Source organism: Rhinatrema bivittatum, chromosome 9 (assembly GCF_901001135.1).
Source record: "Rhinatrema bivittatum chromosome 9, aRhiBiv1.1, whole genome shotgun sequence".
In the NCBI taxonomy this organism is placed as follows: Eukaryota; Metazoa; Chordata; class Amphibia; order Gymnophiona; family Rhinatrematidae; genus Rhinatrema; species Rhinatrema bivittatum.
The window spans coordinates 123154058-123176566 of record NC_042623.1 but is presented as its reverse complement, the minus strand read 5'-3'; the positions used below and the strand labels follow the sequence as shown (position 1 = coordinate 123176566).

The window sequence follows — 22509 nt, the reverse complement described above, 5'->3', positions numbered from 1 at the left end:
AAAATATTTGTAAATAGGAAGTATGCCCATGATAAAGAGTACCTACCTTTTACTGATAAAACTTGAAAAAAATGGACAAAAAAAGAAACTTAAGTGGAAAAGAAGAAGCAAAAAAAGGCATTAAAGGTCACATTTGTAAGTGATACCACTGCTTTAATTAAGTACTGCAACAAATACAGTTGCTATCAATCTGTGAAAATACCTTACCATACATATTGGCTGTGCTATTAAAATTCTAGTTCAAGACTACCCAGTTAAACATATTCACAAAAGCAGAGAGCAAACAAGTTTCAGCACCCAAATCTCTTTGGAAACAGATAAGATCAGAATACATTTGAAACATTTACTACAAAATAAGAGGACAACATATGCAGAAATGTGGGTAATGTGAGGAAAAATTCTCAATTTAGTAGAAATATAATTCTACAAAGGCACAGGATATGCAGGTGAACTTACCTAAAACCAGTATGGACAATCTATGAGTTACATTAATAAAGGCCCGTCTAAAACGGCACACAAAAGACATCTGTGGTTTAGTAGATTCCAAGTACTTCACATCTGTTATATTTGTCAGCTCTTGATCAGGGTCATTGCCAACACATCTGTTAAATACAAGTACAAGAGTAAGTTGAAGGACTGCTCAGGCAGAATTCTCTCTCAATCTGAAAGGTCAAGACCAACTGTACAAAATACATTGGAGCCATTATTCAAATTTTTTTGTGTTTCCCAAAAATCATTATTTTAAAACTTCCAACATTTCCTGTACTCACAACTTTCAAACAGGAAAGCTGCTCTGACAAAATGCTATGAAGTGATATAACTGAGTGGTTTTCAGCACCTAAAGCTTCTCTTTATAAAAGACAGCTCAGACAAACAAAACAATCACTTACTTTATGCCCACATCCTCCCCAGTATTTAAAATCCACTGTAGTGATGTATTAAATGCCTCTTCATACTTGGGATCTAAACTCTGCAATTAAAAAAAGTCCAAAACGCACATATGAATGTTTAATCAAATTTTACTCACACTAAAATTATAAAAACTGTACAAACTGTTCTTACATTGTTATAGAATCAAAATGTAAGTCTACTGAAAGGCGGTACTAACAGGATCCACCAAAGCAAATGAATGCTGATAGCAACCATTTGTAATAGTGGGTCACCAACAATTTTCAATTTAAAAAATAACCGTAGAAGGTTGCACAAGATCAAATTTTTATATTTAATCAAAAATTAAAAAAAAAAAACCCAAAACCAACTACCTTCACCAAAGGAGCTAAGTGGAGTTAGCATTTCTTGCAGTTCATCTGTTGGTCTGTTTCTTTCAAATATTTTCTAATGTTGATTGAACAGCTGATGTATCTTAATTTATAGTTTTCATAATTATGCATTTTCCAATTCAGCGCAAAGCAGAGCACAACAAATACAGAAATAAAACCTATCCATCAAATGAGTTTTAGGTCAGACCTGTGTGTTGACAGAAGTGCTGGGGTCTCAGCTGTATTGTATAGATGTAGGGCAGAGGCAATGAGCAGAGTCCCCCAACCTTCCCATGGAGAAGGTATTATTCTAATATTTGAAGTGGCGACACTTTGTGGCCAAACCTGCATTGCCTCAGAAATAACTTCAAGACTTCAGCCAGTTATACAGATATTTTTCTGTGCTAAAACTGCAAAATCAGTGACTGTAACTGTAAACCCTGCATATTATCTATTTCCAGCAATCTTTAAAAAACATTCACTGCCCAGTAAAACTTACAGACCCAGACTTTTTAGAAAATGGATATTTTAATCTCAGTTTCTGAGTCTAATCTTTACTGCTTAGTTTATGAGATCTTTAAACATTAACAAACATGAAATTTAACATTTTATAAACTGGGTACTTGGGCTCAGAAAACAGAACATGATCAACAGTCAGTCACATCTCTCTGTGTATGGACAACCCAGAGGGAAAAACAAAAGTCTCAAAAAAATTAAGGCATGCTGACAGAAACTAATTGGGGGTTTTTTGGTGCTATCTACAGTTTTTTTTACAATATCTTGTGGAGAACCTTTTGATGCCAAATTTTGGATGGAATGGGAGATCTATGTGGATATTTACATTTCTATCTACAGTAAGTCATAGCATTTTAAACAATCCTGCTTTCTACAGTGCATTCTACAGAGAAAAAAACCCCTATATAACAATCTACTACTTATTCAGTTTTGCAAAATAAAATCAATTTTATTTAAATCTTAGACTGGGTGTAGTAAGAATAAAAACAATCTTTGCTTGTGTTACACAGTTAATGCACATAGAATTACTGGAATAAACAAAGTGCTTTAGATCAGGGGCTCAATTTTTATTTTTTTAGCAGACATCTCAGAGTGCCACCAGCTGCCGCTAATGGCTACTATTTATTTATTTATTTTTAGATTTTTATATACCGTGTTCCTGTATTAAAATACAGATCACATCGGTTTACATTGAAACATAAAAATTACGCCTAGAGGCGGTACATATAACTGACAATTTTTCCCCCTTGCACTCAGTACCCCAATCTTTCCCCTTGAATAACACACCCAAAACAAACCACATACTTCCCCACTCCTGACTCCTTTCCAATGCAATTGCACTCCTCTGTCCAGTTCTCCCCTTGAAGGACCTACTCACCCTGGCAGCTTAGGCACAGTTCCCTCTGCTTTCCTTGTGTAGCTGGGGGGGGGGGGGGGGGGGAGCAAAGCTACTTACCTATAACAGGTGTTCAGTACAGTAAATCTGCCATAACTAGTGGGTGACATCTTTCAACAATGCCATCATAGACCCAGTATTTCTGAGTGTGCATGGAGTTTCCATGCATAGACACTACTTTGTGAATGCCTCAGTTCTCTTCCAGAGACAACTCTCCAGGGAAGTGGTCAGGTAAAACATATATGGCTAATTTATCCTGCCATCTATGGACAACCCCTTTTCAGGTAAACAACTGTGCTTTCTCCATTGACAAAGAGGATTAAAACAACCATAACCAATGGGAGACCCACCTAGGGGAGAGTAGACTATTGGATGCACAGAAATGCTGGTCCAAACGTACTATTTCCTTGGGACATACTGTCTAGATAGTTGCAGGTTATGAAGATGTGAACAGCTGACCAAGTAGCAGCTTTGTTTATTTTGCTCAAGCCTTTTCATTGGTAGCTGAAGGCAAGTTACATTCAGGTATTGTAAACTTTGCAAATAAGAACATAATATAAATTTGACATACTGGGTCAGTTCAAGGTCCATCAAGCCCAGTATTTTGTTTCCCACAGTATCTGGCAGGATCCCAAAAGGTTGATGGATTTTATGCACTTTATCTCAGGGATAAAGAATGGATTTCCTCAAACCCACCTTAATAATGGTTGATGGACTTTTCTTCCAGGAACTTGACCAACACATCTGGTCTGGGTGATTTGCTACTCTAGATTGTCAATTTGGTCCAAATTACTTTCGCAGGCCTTCTGCTTCAAAATGTACCTAGAAGTTTTTATGATGAATTTTTGCTTACACAGCAAGCTTCTTTTCAAATTCTATCTGATTTCCTGATCAATGCTTTGCTTCTAACTTACCAGTGTCAATGCTGTTCCCTGTTTTTCCATTTTGATCCCTTTTCTTTTTTTTTTTGAAAAATGATCTTTTGGCTAAAAACCTCTCTCACCTCACAACCAAGCCAGAGTTGTTTAGCCTTCTTTTCACCTTTTTAATGCGTGGATTACATTTAATCTGGGCTTCCAAGATGGCAGTTTTACACAACCTTTGATGTATACTCAACTTTTGCAGTTGTTCCTTTCAGTTATTTTTTCTAATCATTTTTCTCACTTTATCATAGTTTCCCTTTTGAAAGTTAAATGCTATTGCAGTAAATTTCCTTAGTGTCCTCTCTCCAGTTACCAAATTAAATTTGATCATGTTATGATCACTACTGACAAGTGGCCTTAACACCATTACCTCTCGCACCAAATGCGCTCCATTAAGAATTAGGTCTAAAATAGCTCCCCCTCTTGAACCAGTTGTTCCATGAAGCATTCATTTAATCTAGAAACTTTACATACTTAGTATGTCAGGATGTGACACCCATTATTGTTGCTAATTTGGTTAGCTTCCCTAATTTCTTCTATTTCGTTTGTTAGAAAAGTGGACCTTTGGGCTGTGGTGTAGTTGGCACAGCCAAACAAGATCGTCCGGCTTATACCAACAGCTAGCAGACGTACCCCAAGTGGGACTAGCTGGAGCTTCACCTATACCAAGATTCTCCCCCACAGATTGAGCCCTTAGCTTCTGATGGCTGGCAGGTCTTAGGAGGGTCCCAGTCCGGGCAGCAGACAGTGTGATCCAGTCAACAGACCAGAGGTTGGGACAAGCAGCAGACAGGCATAGATCAGGTCAAAAGCAAGGGTCGGATCCAGAAGGCAATCAGGAGGATCAGAGAGCAAGTGGAGATAAAACTAGGAAGTCAAGCCAAGAGAGAGAGAACAAGACAAGGACAAGGCACAACAGAAAAAAACAGCACTGTGAAGAGGAGACCGACCAGAACACTAGACCACAGTAGGATGAAGGAACAGGAACATGAGCTGACAAGATAGAGAGAAGCAACACGCACTGAAGAGCATATCATGAGAGACTTGCTGCTGAGTTAAGGAGTGTAGTGCAGAGCGGGTTTCAATGCCTAGAGACATCATCAATGCCAGAGGCATCATCCAAGAGTGACTTCGGCATTTTCCCATCTTGGCATATATAATGTGCATACACAGGCGTGCACACGCCTAAGGCATCCATTGCTAGGCCCCTGTTATATTTTTGTAATAGTGGCGTTCGGCAATTAAGACATACTGGCTGTGCCAGTAAATCATTCAGCTGGGAAGGAACAGCTGGGGTTCTATCAGGACCCTCCTTCCAACACCCCCCTCCCCGAGTCTCTGGGCTTCTTGTGGAACTACTGATGAAAGTCTTGAATTAGTTGGGGAGCCCGATGGTTGGAAGCAGGTTCCCAAGCTCCTCAGCCTGTAGACCTTCTATGCAATGAGGTATTACAGCCTATTTTTCATTCTTCTACAGTCCAAGATCTCAGCTTCCTCATACTAAGTGTCTTCTTCCAGGATGATGTCAACCAACTGAGGCAAGGGTCTCGAGGGCCAGGACAAGACCGCTTCAGAAGGGAGACATGGAATATATCTTGAATGCAGAAGGTGGATGGTAGTTTCAATTTATAGGCTACACTCCCCACTTGATGGATCAAAGGAAAAGGCCCCACGAATTATGGGGCAAATTTGAGGTATGGCATATGGAGTCTCAAATTCTTAGTGCTTAACCAGACCAACTCCCCTGGTTGGAGTTGGGGTGCCAGGCGTAGTTTCTTGTCCACTTGGGTTTTGGAACGTGTTGCGGCTTGTTCTAAAAGTTACTGCGCAGACTTCCAGAGGTCGTGTAGCTCCTGACCCATCAGGTTGGCAGCAGGAAATGCTACTGAAAATGCCAAAGGCAAGGGAATATGGAGATGGCTATGTAGAAGGGAGAAGAACCAATTGATTTGTTGATATAGTTATTATGAAGGGCCTCTGTCCAAGGAAGAAGGGTGGGCCAATTATCCTGGCGCTGGTTCACATAGGAGCACAGGAAGGACTTAAGATTGGTTTATGCACTCTGTCTGTCCATGAGGATAGTAGGCAAACAAGAAGTCCAATACAATACCAAATATTTTGCACAGACTCCTCTAATAGCATGCAGTAAACTGAACTCCTCAGACAGGATGTGATGAGTGAGTCCGTGTAGATGAAAGACATCCGGGATGGTAGTCCGGGCAGAGGAATAGAATGAGCCATTTTAGAAAATCTGTCCACTATTACCCAAATAGTGGTATTACCTCCAGAGAAAGGAAGATCGATAAAAGTCTGTAGCCAGATGCATCCAAGGCTCCTCAGGGGAGTTTTTATGCTAATATTTGTTTGAAAATGTTAAGAATTTTGTGTTTAGAAATAGGACTGAGTTCATTTTATGAGCTTGTATAAGTATTTGATTGCCTTTAAAGAATTATGAGCGTTTAAAGACACTAGGCTTTGAACTAATATGTTAGTATTTGTTTGGCACTGACAAGAATTGTGGAAGTTTACGGATAATAGGTTTTGAGCTAATTTTTGTATAAGCTAGTATTTGCTCGTAAGTGTTAGAATTATGAGTTTGCTAAGGTCACTTGATCTGAAAAGGTGAGAATACTGCTCTGGGGCAATTAGCACTAGCCTGATTTCCACCCAGTCCAGGCTCTTTTTCTCTTAGATAATAACCCTCTCCCACTTAAGTGGAAAATCTTCAAAATAGGAGTAAATTAGTGATTTTGAAAAATAAACAACCCTGATTTTAGTGATTATCTAATTTGTCTTGCTGCTGGGCACTCACAAACTGTTGGAGAATAAAACAGAGATGTGACCTCATCTTGAGTATTGTGTTCAGTTCTGGTCACATCTCAAGAAAGATATAGGGGAATTAGAAAAGGTATAGAGAAGGGCAACCAAGATGATAAAGGGGATGGACAATTCCCTTATGAAGAAAGGCTAAGGAGGTTAGGACTCTTCAGCTTGGAGAAGAGATAGATGAAGATATAATAGAGGTCTATAAAATGAGTGGAATGGAACGAGTAAACGTTAATCATTTGTTTACTGTTTCGAAAAGTAAAGAGACGAGGGGACTCAAAGAATTTATTGGGTAATACATTTAAAACTAATGAGAAAATGTTTTTTGCTCAACGTATAGTTAAGCTCTGAAATTCATTACCAGCGGATATGGTGAAAGCTGTTAGTATAGCTGTGTTTAAAAAAAGGTTTGGACAAGTTCCTGGAGGAAAAGTCCATTAACCATTATTAAGGGAGCATTGCAGAAATCCACTGCTTATTCTTGGGATAAGCAGCTTGGAATCTATCTGCCCCTTGGGATCCTGCCAGGTACTGGCCTTGATGGACCCTTGGTCTGACCTAGTATGGCAAGCCTTATGTTCTAATCTTAGATTTAAAAAAAAAAAAAAAAAAAAACCCCCCAAAAAAATCCTTAAATTAAAAAGGACCAAATGTGTGGAGAAATAAATAAATATTAAACAAATATTTTACTTCGGTGCTCATAAAGATGATCCTGGAGAAGGACCATTGCTGGTTGACAAGACAATAATGGATGTGAGCACCATATAATCCATTTTATTACGCTTTTCAATTTGTACAGTATTACCTTTGTTTTCCCCCCTCTTCCCCTCTACCCAGTTCTCCTATCAGTTTCATTGTAAAGCCCTGTTGGCCACGTTATGCTACATGGAAACCGATGTGATGTTTTCCTAACTAATGTCGGCATACAAAAATTTTAAATAAATAAATAAATGCAATCCCACAGATCACTGCAAATGCTCTACTGAAAAGTTTAACTGACATTAGGATAACTGTCCATAGTACAGTGTTGCTTGCATAATAATGTTCTCCATAGGAGGAATTTCAGAAGGAAACCTTTTCTATGACCTTATCACAAACTTCATCATCCAAAGTATGCAAAATAAAACCTTTACAAGCCTGAAACATTACAGAACATATCCTAGAAGTTAATGTCCCACAGTTAGTGAAGAATCTGAAATTGAAAGACCTGGAAGATGTAGTAGGCCAGATTGACAAACTAAACAGTAGCAAATCACCTGGACCGGATGGTATGCATCCTAGGGTTCTGAAGGAACTCAAAAATGAAATTTCTGATCTATTAGTTAAAATTTGTAACCTATCATTAAAATCATCCATTGTACCTGAAGACTGGAGGGTGGCCAATGTAACCCCAATATTTAAAAAAAGGATCGAGGGGCAATCCGGGTAACTATAGACCAGTGAGCCTGACTTCATTGCCGGGAAAAATAGTGGAAACTATTCTCAAGATCGAAATCATAGAGCATATAGAAAGACATGATTTAATGGGACACAGTCAACATGGATTTACCCAAGGGAAGTCTTGCCTAACAAATCTGCTTCATTTTTTTGAAGGGGTTAATAAACATGTGGATAAAGGTGAACCGGTAGATGTAGTGAATTTGAATTTTCAGAAGGCGTTTGACAAAGTCCCTCATGAGAGGCTTCTATGAAAACTAAAAAATCATGGGATAGGAGGCGATGTCCTTTCGTGGATTACAAACTGGTTAAAAGACAGGAAACTGAGTATGATTAAATGGTCAATTTTCTCAGTGGAAAAGGGTAAACAGTGGAGTGCCTCAGGGATCTGTACCTGGACTGGTGCTTTTCAATCAATATATATATATATATATATATATATATATATATATAAATGATCTGGAAAGGAATACGACGAGTGAGGTTATCAAATTTGCGGATGATACAAAATTATTCAGAGTAGTTAAATCACAAGCAGACTGTGATACATTACAGGAGGACCTTGCAAGACTGGAAGATTGGGCATCCAAATGGCAGATGAAATTTAATGTGGACAAGTGCAAGGTGTTGCATATAGGGAAAAATAACCCTTGCTGTAGTTACACGATGTTAAGTTCCATATTAGGAGCTACCACCCAGGAAAAAGATCCAGGCATCATAGTGGATAATACTTTAAAATAGTCAGCTCAGTGTGCTGCAGCAGTCAAAAAAGCAAATAGAATGTTAGGAATTATTAGGAAGGGAATGGTTAATAGATCGTAAAATGTCATAATGCCTCTGTATCGCTCCATGGTGAGACAACACCTTGAATACTGTGTACAATTCTGGTCGCTGCATCTCAAAAAAGATATAGTTGAGATGGAGAAGGTACAGAGAAGGGCAACCAAAATGATAAAGGGGATGGAACCGCTCCCCTATGAGGAAAGGTTGAAGAGGTTAGGGCTGTTCAGCTTGGAGAAGACACGGCTGAGGGGGGATGTGATAGAGGTCTTTAAGATCATGAGAGGTCTTGAATGAGTAGATTTGACTCGGTTATTTACACTTTCGAATAATAGGACTAGGGGGCATTCCATGAAGTTAGCAAGTAGCACATTTAAGACTAATCGGAGAAAATTCAATGCACAATTAAGCTCTGGAATGTGTTCCCAGAAGATGTGGTTAGTACAGTTAGTTAGCTGGGTTCAAAAAAGGTTTGGATAAGTTCTTGGAGGAGAAGTCCATTAATGGCTATTATCAATTATACTTAGGGAATAGCCACTGCTATTAATTGCATCAGTGGCATGGGATCTTCTTAATGTTTGGGTAATTGCCAGGTTCTTGTGGCCTGGTTTGGCCTCTGTTGGAAACAGGATGCTGGGCTTGATGGACCCTTGGTCTGACCCAGCATGGCGATTTCTTATGTTCTTATGAAAATATTTTGTATATTTCATCAGCATCAACCATGAATTATTTAAAGGAAAGAAAGATGAAGGTTTTGGAATGGTTTTCACAATAACCAGGATTTGATTATTGAAAATGTGTAGGAAGCACATGCAGAGACCTAAGAAAAATTCTGAGCTAGAAGATTTCTGCGGAGTGTGAAAAAAATTCCAAAAAAAAAAAGAAAAGAAAAGAAAAGAGAGACTGACTTAATTGCCTACAAGAAATGTTTGGAAGCTGTTACTTTTGCCAGGGTCGTGTGAAAGCATTTCAAAGCCAACAGTGACACAAAATGGTGCAGAAACTGGCCTACACTAAATCCTGGAGAGGTCTGGACTCTTTACTGCAAGTCAATCTTAAGCACCATGGGCAAGCAAGGCCTGGGGATCTGCCACATCCTCAACTAAAAGATCCCTTAAAAGACCATGATAAAGACAGAAAGTTTCTGTTGGGGGCTGGATGAAGTGCAGCAGCCCAAAAACATCCACTCTCAGATCTTCTTCCTTCGAGGTTAACGAACAATGTTTTCACCATGTTATCTAGGAACCGAATGTAATTAAAATCCTTAGGAGCAAGGAATTCCTTGGAGAGGCTGGAGTGGGGTCAGAGGACATCCCTGTGAATTCTTCATAATCTGATCATTGTGATAACACTCTTAACATGCCTCAGATGAAGAGGCAGGCAGCCGAAGAAAAGATCTTTGTTACTTAGATGGAGAGGGGATCTGTAGGAATTCCAACAAAACTGATTCTACCTCTTCTCCTCTGAATCCCTGGTGGATGCTCTGAAACTAGCCATAATGTCAAGTGGACTGACTCTAGCTGATGAAACTCCTTGTGAGGACTTCGGAACATCTTTGGGGGGGGGGGGGGGGGGGGAACTCTGCTGAACTCCGTTAAGCTGGAAAAATTCTTCCATCCTGGATAGAAGAGGTTCCATCCCACCTCTGATCATCAGGAAGTAAGAAGATAGAGAAAGCTCACCATCTTTGACAGCTGGGCCATTATTTGCCACAAGGGCTCTCTGCACTGGAGTAGGCAGGGAAACATCATCCTCTGACACCCAGATACGTTGGCTCTCACTTAGAACTGCAGCAGCTAGAGGTATTGAAGAGAAATTTAGTGGATAGGGCACTCAGGCCCAGGATCCACTTTATGCAGACACACTCCATGTTAGCTGTACCAATATGTTCTGTGGCTGGAGTCTGACCAAACCATCGGCACCAGTATTCTCTCCATGCTAAGACCATACTTTCCATCAAGGCACTCTGGGCCAAGAAAATGGACTGTGCCTTGGCTAGCACAGGCACGTAAAGAACCAAATAACCAAAGGACCCCCCCCCCCAGGCCAGCAAAGAAACAAACATTTGGGAAGAACAAGCTACTCAGATGCATGGAGAACACCGCTATTTGTGCCAAACAGCTCCTCACCAAGGAGAAGGGGCCCACTCCAATGAAGCAACGTGTCAACTACACAGCCTTCTTTGGCACAGAGGATATCATCCTTGGAGGGGAACCCTCATGCCAGTTAGGCACTTTTCGTGGCACCTCTTACTGTGTCTTAGTCTGCCAAGCTCAAAACCTTGGTGATGGTGCATGGATCCCATGAGACAGTGCCAATTGGGGGGGGGGGCACTTTCCCAACAGACTAGTGAGAAGAGGAGAATCTGATTCCCGGCATGATCTCCGGTGCTTCTTGTGGCACCAGGAAGCCAAAGAGGTCTCACTCTGGACTACACTGCCTTCCACTGCACTAAGACTTGGGACTTTACATAAAGTCTTCCATAGTTCCTATCATCTGTCTGCCAAAGAAATAAATCACCTGTACAGACACTCTGCTGCAGCTAGCATAGTTTGAGACATTATGGTCTGATCCGCAGCAGGAGCAGATGGCATGGATGTCCATCATGGACAGGCTATGCCCACACATCAGGACTTGAACCCATTAATGGAGGCCTTTTTTTATTTAAATTTATACATCTTAGAACTACTTTTTCCCAGAAAGCATAGACTGAAAAGTTCTTTTTGCTGGGCTGCCAGAGCAACAGCAAGGCAAGATGTGTTATCTATTACAGAAGATACATTAGAACAGTGCCATATGTAGGATTCACACATTCAATTCTGGATGAAATTAGCAGAAATAGTACTAACTCGTACTTATTTTTGTTTTGATCAGAGTGTGGACCAGCAGATTAAAGGCATACTGATGGAGTTTCCAATGGACCCATCAGTAGCCTGTATGTATCGGTCGCTTTGAAAACCAATATGTACATAGTTCTCATTTTATGAAGAATATTATATGGAAACGATTCATCGATAATATATTATTTATTTGGACAGGCTTATAAGAATCTTGCAGAGTTTATGGGATGGCTTAATCAGGATAGAAATTTGAAGTTTGAATTTCATTGCCATCTACATGAAATCTCATTCTTGGATATTTTGATCAAGAACGATAGTGAATGATTAAGCACTACAATATATTAAAATAACCCAAACAGAGAGAAATTCCTTATTGCATTTTTCCAGCTTTCATCCAAAACAGTTGAAGGAAAATATACCGATTGGCCAGTTTGTGCATATTTTCACTATTGTAAACTAAATTAAGTCTTTGTGACTATAATTTTTTCTATTGCTTATTTTTGCCCTGAGTTAAGCTACATATGTATACCTTCTATGCTATGTTGGCTGTTTCCTGTTTTAAAATGGATGCACTTTTGTTTCAATCTTAAGAGTTCTCCTTGGGTCCCTCGTGACGCAGCCCCACCGGCAAAACATGGCCATGTCGGGGGACTGTACTGATGTGAATTATTTCTAAACAAACAGTCAATGTTCTTGAATATTTTTATTCGCTTCTCTGGAGCATTTAAAGTCTGCACAGTTTATAATATTTGTTCTCACATTTTGTGCTTTTGAATGTTATTTGATGTGTGAACTCTTACTCCACCTATGCCTTGCACTTAATTTAAAATGTTAATATGCAATGCATATGATACATAGATTTCACATATATTGTTTAGAATATGCTTTTGTATTTAACATTAGATTGTGGTTTAAAAATAAAAAAATTTCTTGAAAGTGTAATTTGTGTTAAAATTCAAATTCCTTTCTGGTTTCTTGCATATTGTATCTTTTAGGAATTGTCTTATATCTATTTTATAATATGCCAAGGTAATATGAAACAAAGAATGCAATATTCAAAAAATAGCAAAAAAAAAAAAAAAAAGCCCCACACATGGAGAGGTGACCATATCTATTATATATAGCTCAGAAGAAAAAAAGGATCAAGAAGCTCAAGGCAGTAACTGCAGATGGTATCTCCTGTACGTGTTCAGAAACACTGCGATCCAACAGCTGGGTCTATGTTGGAACCATCAGGAGACATCACTCACTGGTTATAATTTAAACCTGCTAGTCAATGGAGAAAAAGTGCATCTGGTTACTCCACTTCTATTTTTCACTCTGACATCAGGATCTTGCCCATTGCCACTATCCAGATCTCCACCCAGGAAGTCTGCTGTCCAGACACTGACGCTACACTGCTCCTTTAGCTTATACTACCCACACTGCCATGCTGTTCTCACTATGAGAACACTGTGGGGATAATGGGCATGATATGGTTCAAACTTAGATTCAAGTTGACTCAGAAGTGGCAGCTTCTAGTCAAGGAATCAGTAGGCAGATAACTGGACAGAAGAACTCAGCGAGCTCCCAAAAGTGGGAGATGTGGCCACAAAATGTCAGCACCAAAATTAAAAAATGTTGCTTTACAGAGCTAAAATATTCTATTTTGCTTTAAGGCAATTTTATCATTCATAACTAATTATGCTCAGTGTTTTTATGAATTTCACCCTGATTTTTTGACTCATTTTCTAGAAAAAAAAGATAATGGTTCAAGGTAAGTTTCCTGGGTTGGTTTTATTTCACTAATACAGTGTAAAATAAGCGATTCAATGAAGAACTACAAAATGTCACATAAGGAGAAATTTAGGCTGTTCTGATCCATTCCTTTTCTCAATTCCAGCCAGACCAGTCTAGACATATGGATTATGCTCACCAACCAGCAGATGGAGATAGAGACTAACAGGTTTACTGATGTCACTCCTTATAAGGCTCCTGTGCTGATTTTAGCCTGCCAGTATATTCAAGCTAAGAATTATTTACTAAACACTCTTCCTCCCCCCCCCCCCACATCAGCAGGCTTCCAAAAGATACAACAGACCTCATTAAACAAATGGAAAAATCAACTTATCACTCTTGAGCACTTAATGGAGAAATTACTTACCTGATAATTTTGTTTTCCTTTGTGTAGATAGGTGGACTCAGGACCAATGGATATAGTGTACTCCTGATAGCAGTTGGAGACTGATCAGATTTCAATCTGACGTCAGCCCCAGTACATATACCCCTGCAGGAAGTGCAGCTCTTCAGTACTCTCCTCGAAAAGCAATTGTGGATATATGCATGACTGAATAATTTGAATAACTTGATTAATTTGAACTGGTTGAATTGATTATAGCTGGAGACCGCCAGTGCCCTCAACCGAGAAACGTCGACACCCGGTAGGATGGGTGTCCTAGTTGGAGGAAAGTATGGCTTACCCGTGAATCACTCGCCCTCTGGGATGTCACTCGAGAATCCATGCATAACGGCAGCCGTGGGTGGGATGCTGAGTCCATCTGTCTACACTAAGGAAAACGAAATCATCAGGTAAGTAATTTCTCCATTTCCTAGCATGTAGCAGATGGACTCAGGACCAATGGGATGTATAAAAGCTACTCCTGAACCGGGTGGGATGCTGCCCGTGGCCCACTTAGTACTGCCCTTGCAAATGCTGTGTTGAGCCTGAACATCCAGGCGGTAAAACCTGGAGAAGGTGTGGATGGAGAACCATGTCGCCGCCCTGCAGATCTTGACGAGTTACAGCATCTTGGTTTCTGCCCAGGACACTGCCTGGGCTCTAGTGGAATGGGCCTTGACTTGTAAAGGCGGTGGCTTATCTGCTTTTACGTAGGCCGCCTTGATGACTTCCTTGATCCAGCGGGCTATGGTTTTTCATGAGGCAGTTTCCCCTTGCTTCTTTCCGCTGTGAAGGACGAATTCTTATGCTCATCTGGCGATGGTAGCAAGATGGTTTAGTTGAGATGGAAGTGAGAAACCACTTTGGGGAGGAAGGTCGGGACTGTGCATAACTGGATGGCTCCCGGGGTGAGTGAGTAATGGCTCCCGGCAGGACAGTGCTTGTAGCTCGGAGATAATTCAGGCCGAACAGACTTCAACCAGGAAGGCTGTCTTCAATGTTAATAGAGAGACAGGCCGCGAAGAGGTCTGAAGGAGGCTACTGCTAAGAAATCTAGGACCAGGTTGAAGTTCCAAAGAGGCACCAGCCATTTTAGGGGTGGTCGGATCTGCTCGATTCCTTTCAGAAAACAGGAGACATCCAGGTGAGAGGCTAGGCTGCCGCTCTCACTCTTGGTTCCGTAGCATGACAATGCTACGGAACCAAAATCTCAGGAATTTTGATTGAGCATGGAACAAATGTCGCAGTCCTCACACTAGGCTTCGAATACTCTCCAAATCATTATGTATATTAGGGATATGGAGAACTTGTGTGCTCGGAACAGGGTGTCAATTACTGCCCCCGAGTATCCACTCTTCCTCAGGCAAGTCTTCTCAATGGCCAGGCAGTAAGAGAGAATCGAGCTGGATCCTTGTGGAGGATCAGTCCTTGTTGGAGCATGTCTCTGTGTGGAGGTAGCGGGAGGGGGCTCCCTGTCAGTAGCTTTCGCATGACTGCGTACCACGGTCTTCTTGGCCAGTCCGGGGCCACTAGAAGTACTGGTCCCTTATGGGTTCTATCTTGTGGATGATTGCGCCCAATAGGGGCCACGATGGGAAGGCATACAAAAGAGTTTCCTGTGGCTAGGTCTGTACCAGGGCATCGATTCCCTGGGCCTGAGGTTCCCGCCTGCGGCTGAAGAAGCTAGGCACTTGGGCGTTGGACCGGTTTGCCAGGAGGTCCATGGTTGGTGTTCCCCAACGGTTTACTATCAATTGGAATGCTGTGGTCGACAGCCTCCATTCTCCTGGGTCTAGACTTTGTCTGCTGAGGTAATCCGCAGCAACGTTGTCTTTACCCGCAATGTGGACGGCCGAGATCTCTTGAAGGTTTGCTTCCACCCATGATTTTAGGGGGTCTATTTCCAGAGACACCTGTTGGCTTCTGGTTCCTCCCTGACGGTTGATGTAGGCCACTGTTGTGGTGTTGTCCGACATTACTCTGACTGATTTGTCTCTGAGTCTGTGACCGAACTGTAGGCAGGTTAGTCTGACTGCCCGGGCTTCTAGGCGATTGATGTTCCATCCTGACTCTTCTTTGTTCCATTGCCCCTGGGTGGTTAGGTCCTGTTAGTGTGCTCCCCATCCTCGTAGGCTGGTGTCCGCGGTGAGCAGGATCCAGGTTGGTGAGGATAGTCTCACTCCCTGGCTCAGATGGCCTTCTTGTAACCACCATCATAGTTGGGTCCGAATTTTGTCCAGGAGCTGAAGACATACGGTGTAGTTCTGGGACAGCGGATTCCATCGTGATAGTAGTTAGCGCTTTAGGGGGTCTCATGTGAGCTCTTGCCCATGGCACTACTTCCAGTGTGGATGCCATGAGGCCGAGGACTTGGAGGTAGTCCCATGCTGTGGGGCGAAGCTCGCTCAACAGGGTTCGCAACTGGGTCATCAGTTTTGATCTCCTTGTCGGGAGTATGATGCGACACCAAACAAGACAAGGTCATCCTGACACCAAGTATTCTAGAGATTGGGAGGGCTGCAGGCAGCTTTTGTTTGTGTTGATCCCTCACCCGAGGCTCTCCAGTAGTGTTTTGACTCTGTTGGTCGTCTGGTGGCTTTCCTCTGGGGATTTCGCCCTGATCAGCCAATCTAGATAAGGGTGTACGAGGATGCCTTCCTTCCTCAGTGTTGCTGCCACTACCACCATGATCTTGGTGAATGTCCGGGGTGCTGTGGCTAACCCGAATGGTAGTGCCCGGAACTGGTAGTGATGGTCCAGGATCGTGAACCATAGAAAACGCTGATGCTCTTGATGCATCAGAATGTGCAGGTAGGCTTCCGACAGATCTAGGGATGTAAGGAACTCTCCCGGTTGTATCGCCCTTGTTACCGAGCGTAAGGTTTCCAAGTGGAAGCGAGGAATCTTCAGGTGGCAGTTGACAGACACGAGATCCAGGATGGGCCGGAACATTCCTTCTTTTTTGGGAACGATAAAATAGATGGAATAATGTCCAGTATTTATTTGTTGTGCGGGCACCGGTGTTATAGCTTCTAGGGCTAGCAATCTGGTCAGTGTAGCTTCCACTGCCATCCTCTTGGAAGGGTCGTGGCAGGGGGATTCCACAAACTTGCCCGGAGGGAGGCAGTGGAAATCCAGGTAATATCCCTCTCAAATGATGGCTAGGACCCACTTGTCCGACGTTCGACCCATCTTTGGTAGAATAGGGCAAATCTACCCCCAATGGCTTCTTCCTTTTGGATGGGTTGGCTGATTTTCATTGTGGGGTACGGCTGGGGCCTGGGCCAGAGCTGGCTCCCCTTTTGTTGTGCTTGTTCCGAAAGGACTGGCTCCTGCCTGCGGGGCGAGCCACTTGATATGTGCTTCTGTATGGGTTGAAGCGCTGTGATCCTCTGCCCCCAGAAGTTCGGGGGAAGGGTCGCTGGTTTCTCTTATTCCTGTCATCCGGTAGCCGCAGCATTGAGGATTCGCCCCATTTGTTGGCTAGTTTCTCTAGTTTGCTTCCGAACAGGAGGTTTCCCTTGAAGGGCATCCTTGTGAGTCATTTTGGAAGATGCATTGGCCGACCAGCTTCGGAGCCAGAGTTGACTTCTGGCTGCTGCGCCCGATGACACTCTTCTAGCTGTGGTGCATACCAGTTCAGAAGCGGCATCCATGAGGAATGATACCTGCTGGTTTCAGGGCTTTCCCAGGAGTGTTCTTCCTGGTCTGTGATAAGCAGGCGCGTGTCACCACGGCACAGCAGGCCGCGATCTATAGACACATAGCGGAAACGTCAAATGACTGAGGATGGATTCCAGACGTCCGTCTTGAGCATCCTTGAGTGCTGCTCCTCCCTCAACTGGGATAGTAGTGCGCTTCGAGACCGCCCCTGAGCTTCTTTTCCGGTGGTGCCATGGCTTGTGCGCATAAAATATAGGGCCCAGGTGGCTTAGTTATGTGCGTAGGATTGGTGTGCGCTGGGGGAGATGTGCGCGCAGTTGTCTGCACAGATCGAAGTTATGCGCCCGGCACAGTAAGCTCGTGGCTATGCGCGTCGCTTGTGCGCACGGTACTTGGGCGAGCGATGTTGTGCACACAAGATATTTGTGCACACGGCTCACTTCTGTGCGCACGGATCAGGGCGGTGGACAGGACGGCGAACAGATCAAAATGGTGACTGCGACCACGCGGGCAATATGGCGACCACCTCGGAGGGTCTCCACGTGGAAGACCCTCAGATCTGACCGGGGTCTAGCCTTGCTAGGGCAGATCAACCCGGTGGCACTGGTCCCGACTGGCGACCTGTGTGACTCCTCGAGCTTCGGAGACCAGATACTTTTAAATAAACTTCTACCTTACTTTGTTTCGGCATTTCCCGGTCTTGTTCTGGGCGGTCACCGGCTGCGGGGGAAGAGGGAAAACACCATCACCGCTGCGCTTGAGGTTGCATCTGCTGCCTCTCAGCCTCACCCGATGTCGGCAGCTAGGTCCCCGCCGAGGGTCGGCCACCGGACTGAGGCTCACCTCCAAGGGATCGTGGAAATCACCTCGGGAATTCTCAACTGGGGAAGGGACCCAATGGGTGTCACCGCAGGAGAGAGGGGCTCGCATGTAGAGGTAAGGTTTTGGTTTTCTTTGCTAAATTACTCTAACGCTGTGCTAGCGTGCATAGAGTCCCAAACTGCTATGGAGACGGAAAATACTGAAGAACTGCACTTCCTGCAGGGGTATATGTACTAGGGCTGACGTCGGATTGAAATCTGATCCGTCTCCAGCTGCTATCAGGAGTACACTATACCCATTGGTCCTGAGTCCATCTGCTACACGCTAGGAAAATAGAAAATTTCTTCCTGAACCATCTGACAACAGCTGAAAATGTTTGGCACAAGAGGACAGGTTCTGGTCTCAAGGAAGGAATTTATCAGGTAATCCTAAATTTCTCCTCTCCATCTAACCATCCCATACATGGGATGGGATATAGCCAAGCTAATTCTGCAACGAATGGAACACTGCCAAACCTGCTCTTAGAACTGTTACATTCCTCTCTGGCTTAAATATCTAGCAATAATGCTTTGAAAACAAATGAAAGATAACCATGTTGCCGCTCTACAGATCTCTACTGGTGAAACCAATCAAAATTCTGCCCAGAAGTCGAATGTGCTCTTATAGAATGTGCCCACGGATTCAAGATGGCCGCGAGCTGTTGGGACGCACTTGGAATGGCTCCGCGGGTTCAGATTTCCTCTGACAATGCCATACGCCGGTTGAAAACGGAGAGCTAAAGAACGCAAACTACAATTACCTGGTGCGATGGGCCCGATTGATTTCCACGTGCAGCGAGGCCTAGAGATTCCAGGAGTTGGCTCGCTGGGGAATAACCGGGAGGAAGCTGTATTTAGTGCTCCCCCAGAGCTACAGACATCTTTGTCCCCCGGAAGTGCGATGTGCCCCGGCCAATCCTAGAACCCAAATCTTACATTGGAAGCCAGCGTCGTTGGAAGTATGCAGCGCTACTGAGGCCTGAGAAAAGGGAGTAAGCCCTACGAGAGGGCCTCCAATGACTGGGGGAACCGGTGAAGAGTTTCACTTGCCAGAAGTCCAGCAACAAGATGGAGTCATAACTGGTAGGACTGAGTCACAAATCGATGATACAATTTGGGACACTATGTGTTTGTTAAACGGGAATATTGCTAGCCAACTGAAGCCCATAGTTAAATCCCTCAACGGGCTGGAAGATCGTATGAGAAATGTGGAAAGGGAGGTAAAGAAAAATCATGAAGAATGTGAGATTATAAAAAAGGAAGTTAATACAATTAAAGATGTTCAGTATTCTATGATAAAAGAAAATTCAAGTATGAAAATTGAATCTATTGAACACCAGGCTCGGGCAAAAAATATTCGGCTCATAAATTTCCCTAAAAATCCCTTAATTGTACCGAGGGATATGTGGAAGAGGTATCTTTTGGAAATACTTAAAATATCTGAACAGACTTTGCCTTTAATCTCAAGGATTTATTATATATCACCCCTAAAAAGGGGAAATGAAGAGTTTCCTGGGGGACAGATTTGTTCAATACTAGAACCTCAATTGGATGTGACTAATATTAGTGAAAGTACGATGACTGAGCAGGTCACTCCGGCCATGCTTAGTGTCATTCCTCCTGGAGACAGATAAAGAATGGATATTCAAGAGGTTTTTCGATATCGATCTGAAAGCTTTTTGGGCTTGAGCATTCAAGTTTTCCTGGACTTTGCAAAAGAGACAAAAAAAAAGAGGAAACAGTTCTTTATCTTAAAACCTAAGGTGTTAGAAATGGGGGCTGCATTTTTTTCTTAAATTTCCGTGTAAATGTCTAGTAAAGTATCAAAATGCCTCATACTTTCTAGAATCCTTCACAGCTTTCCTCTTTTAGAAGTGATAGATTTTCTCCAGTAGCTAGGTCATCCCGTGTCGTTTGAAAATCTGTAAGCATAACTGCTAAATAAGGATGGGTCTTGTTTAACCAGCTTTTTGTTAAGTAACTTAGTTAATACTATTTCCATGAGGTAGTGGATTGGATCCCAATTTTGAGGACTAAATACATTGACAAATTGTATTTCCTGATTTTCTACTTATGCAATTATTTTGGGTAGTCATGTTTTTCTATTCAAGTGTTTAAATTCTTGAAATATGTAACTGGAAATTATTATAAAGAATAAAAAAAAAAAGAATGTTCCCTCAAGCTCCGACGCAACAAGCAACCTGTGCTCAATAAACATCACTAATCACATATTTGATTAAAATCATTTATTGCCTGCCCCTCCAATTTTTAAGGCAGGGTACAAAAAAGCTTACATAATAGTAAAACACACAACTAGATATAACAATGCAGCAGCTTCAGCTTCAATCATTTGCATATAATACATATGAAAGGCCGACTGGGAGTGGTGAAAGATAAATGTTAAACATACTATTGAAGCCGCCTCATCTTTCCTAGAGCTATCAAATAGCATAAAAGGATGATCTGACTTTCAGAAATTATTGGAAGCCTTCAAATAAAGCTCACATCCAAACAATGCAGCTGAATGCATTCTTCTCTGCACAATTCCCTATGAAAAAAGGGAGACCTCCCATTAAGGTGAAAGTAGTAACCACCTTTGAAAGAAAAAAAAACAAAAAAAAAAACCAATGGTACTGTACAAATCTGCACTATATCTTCCGAGAAAATAAAAAATAGTTCTCTACATGAGAGCCTGCAACTCCGAAATATGCCTAGTCCAACAGTTCACAAAAAAATACTGCTTTAAGCATGAGATGTTTGTGTCATGGGCTTGGAAGCATGGTCCCTGGAACCACTGACAGACAGAGCCAAGGCATGGTATAGAATCAAGAGGTAGAGATGTGGTCAGGCAGGCAAGGTCAAGTCAGGCATAGTTCATCAGAACCAGGAGACAAATAAGGATCAGAGCAGGCATCAGAAAGAAGCAAGGTCAGGAACCAAGCCAGGTCTCAATCAGAAGTCAGAATCAGGAACAGCCAGACACAGGGGACTGAAGAATCAGACCCCGTTACTCAGGCTCCTGCCCACAAAAGAGTGAACTTCCTTTTAAGTTAGAGTAGTGCTGATGTCATTACGCCGCACCACACAAATTCCTGGGAGCTGGCCATATAAAGTTAGTGAGTTGCTACAGTCTCTGTTTCGGAGCAGCAGGATGCTGGGAGTCATGTTGGGAGGCCCTAGCAGGTCGCAGAAAACCGTGCTGAGCCTAGGATCTTGAGAAACAGACCACTGATTTCAGTTCAGCACCCCATGGTTAGTGGAATGTTATAATACCCACCCCCTTATCTACCCCTATCCCCCCACAGGACCCTTTCATGATCCCTTTTCTTATGCTTATGGGGAAAGAGGTGATGAAATCTCTTGATCAGCAATGGGGCTCTGAGGTTTTTTTCATTGGTTCCTATGACCTTTCCTTGGGGCCATAACCCTTCCAATCCATCAAGTAATAAAATTGGTTTCTCACCACCTTGGAGTCTGTCAATTTCATTGATCTTGAACTCTGCATCGGGAAATGAGACAGGAGTGGAAGAAGAGATTTTCTTGGAGCATCTGCTGAAACCAGTGGTTTGAGTAGGGAGAAGCAGGAGTAAGGAATATGAAGGGAAGAGGGAATCCCTACTTTGTAGCTCACCAGATTAAGTTGCCTTATGATCTGATACAGTCAGATAAATCTAGGAGCAAGTATGAAGAAGGGTACCTTGAGTCAGATGTTTCGATTGCAGAGGGACACCTTATCTCCAGAAGCAAACAGATGCTGGTCTACATTTCATTCGTTTGGCTTGATTTATTGCATCTTATGGAAAAAATGTGATTTACAAGAAAATATACATAAAGTACAATAAAATCATAATAAATAAAACTGAACTTGTTGCAGATTTTATCTGTCATGGCTGCTGTAATTATCTAGTTGTGTTTTACCACCTCATGCTTAAGGTCATTTAAAAACAATCTGATTTCTACAAATTATAGTGTCCTGTCAGCACACCTCTTGTAATAGTCAGCTGCTCTCATGAGGAGAAACCTGAGTATTCTCCCAAACCTCTTGCAAACTGGGAGAGAAACTATCTGTCGCAGGAGACTCTGGACAACCGAAGAGATAAGGTGTTTTAGGATGTCTGCCGTACACAATGTAAAATAGAGAGAACACACAGGATTCACTATTACTGCAACAAAACTCAGCCCATGGGAGTAGTTGTAACCAGTCATCTTTCCTGGCCAATACATGAGCTCTAAGGAAGTTCGAGAATCTGGTTAACCCTCTCCATTGGGCCAGTAGACTGGGTATGATAGGTCAATGTCACGTTCAACCTTTTACAGAGGATATACCAAAACTTTGATGTGAAATGGATTCC

The 22509-nt window shown here is 42.5% G+C and overlaps 1 protein-coding gene across 1 annotated transcript in view; it reads right to left on the bottom strand.

Annotated features, from left to right (window-relative positions):
- LEMD3 (LEM domain containing 3) overlaps positions 1–22509 on the bottom strand; it is a 334102-nt gene that overhangs the window by 178698 nt on the left and 132895 nt on the right. Inside the window, exons 5-6 of the mRNA XM_029615649.1 lie at positions 891–970; positions 457–602 (exon numbers count right to left, since the gene is read on the bottom strand). Coding sequence (XP_029471509.1) covers positions 457–602; positions 891–970 — 226 coding nt within the window. The remainder of the gene's footprint in view (positions 1–456; positions 603–890; positions 971–22509) is intronic.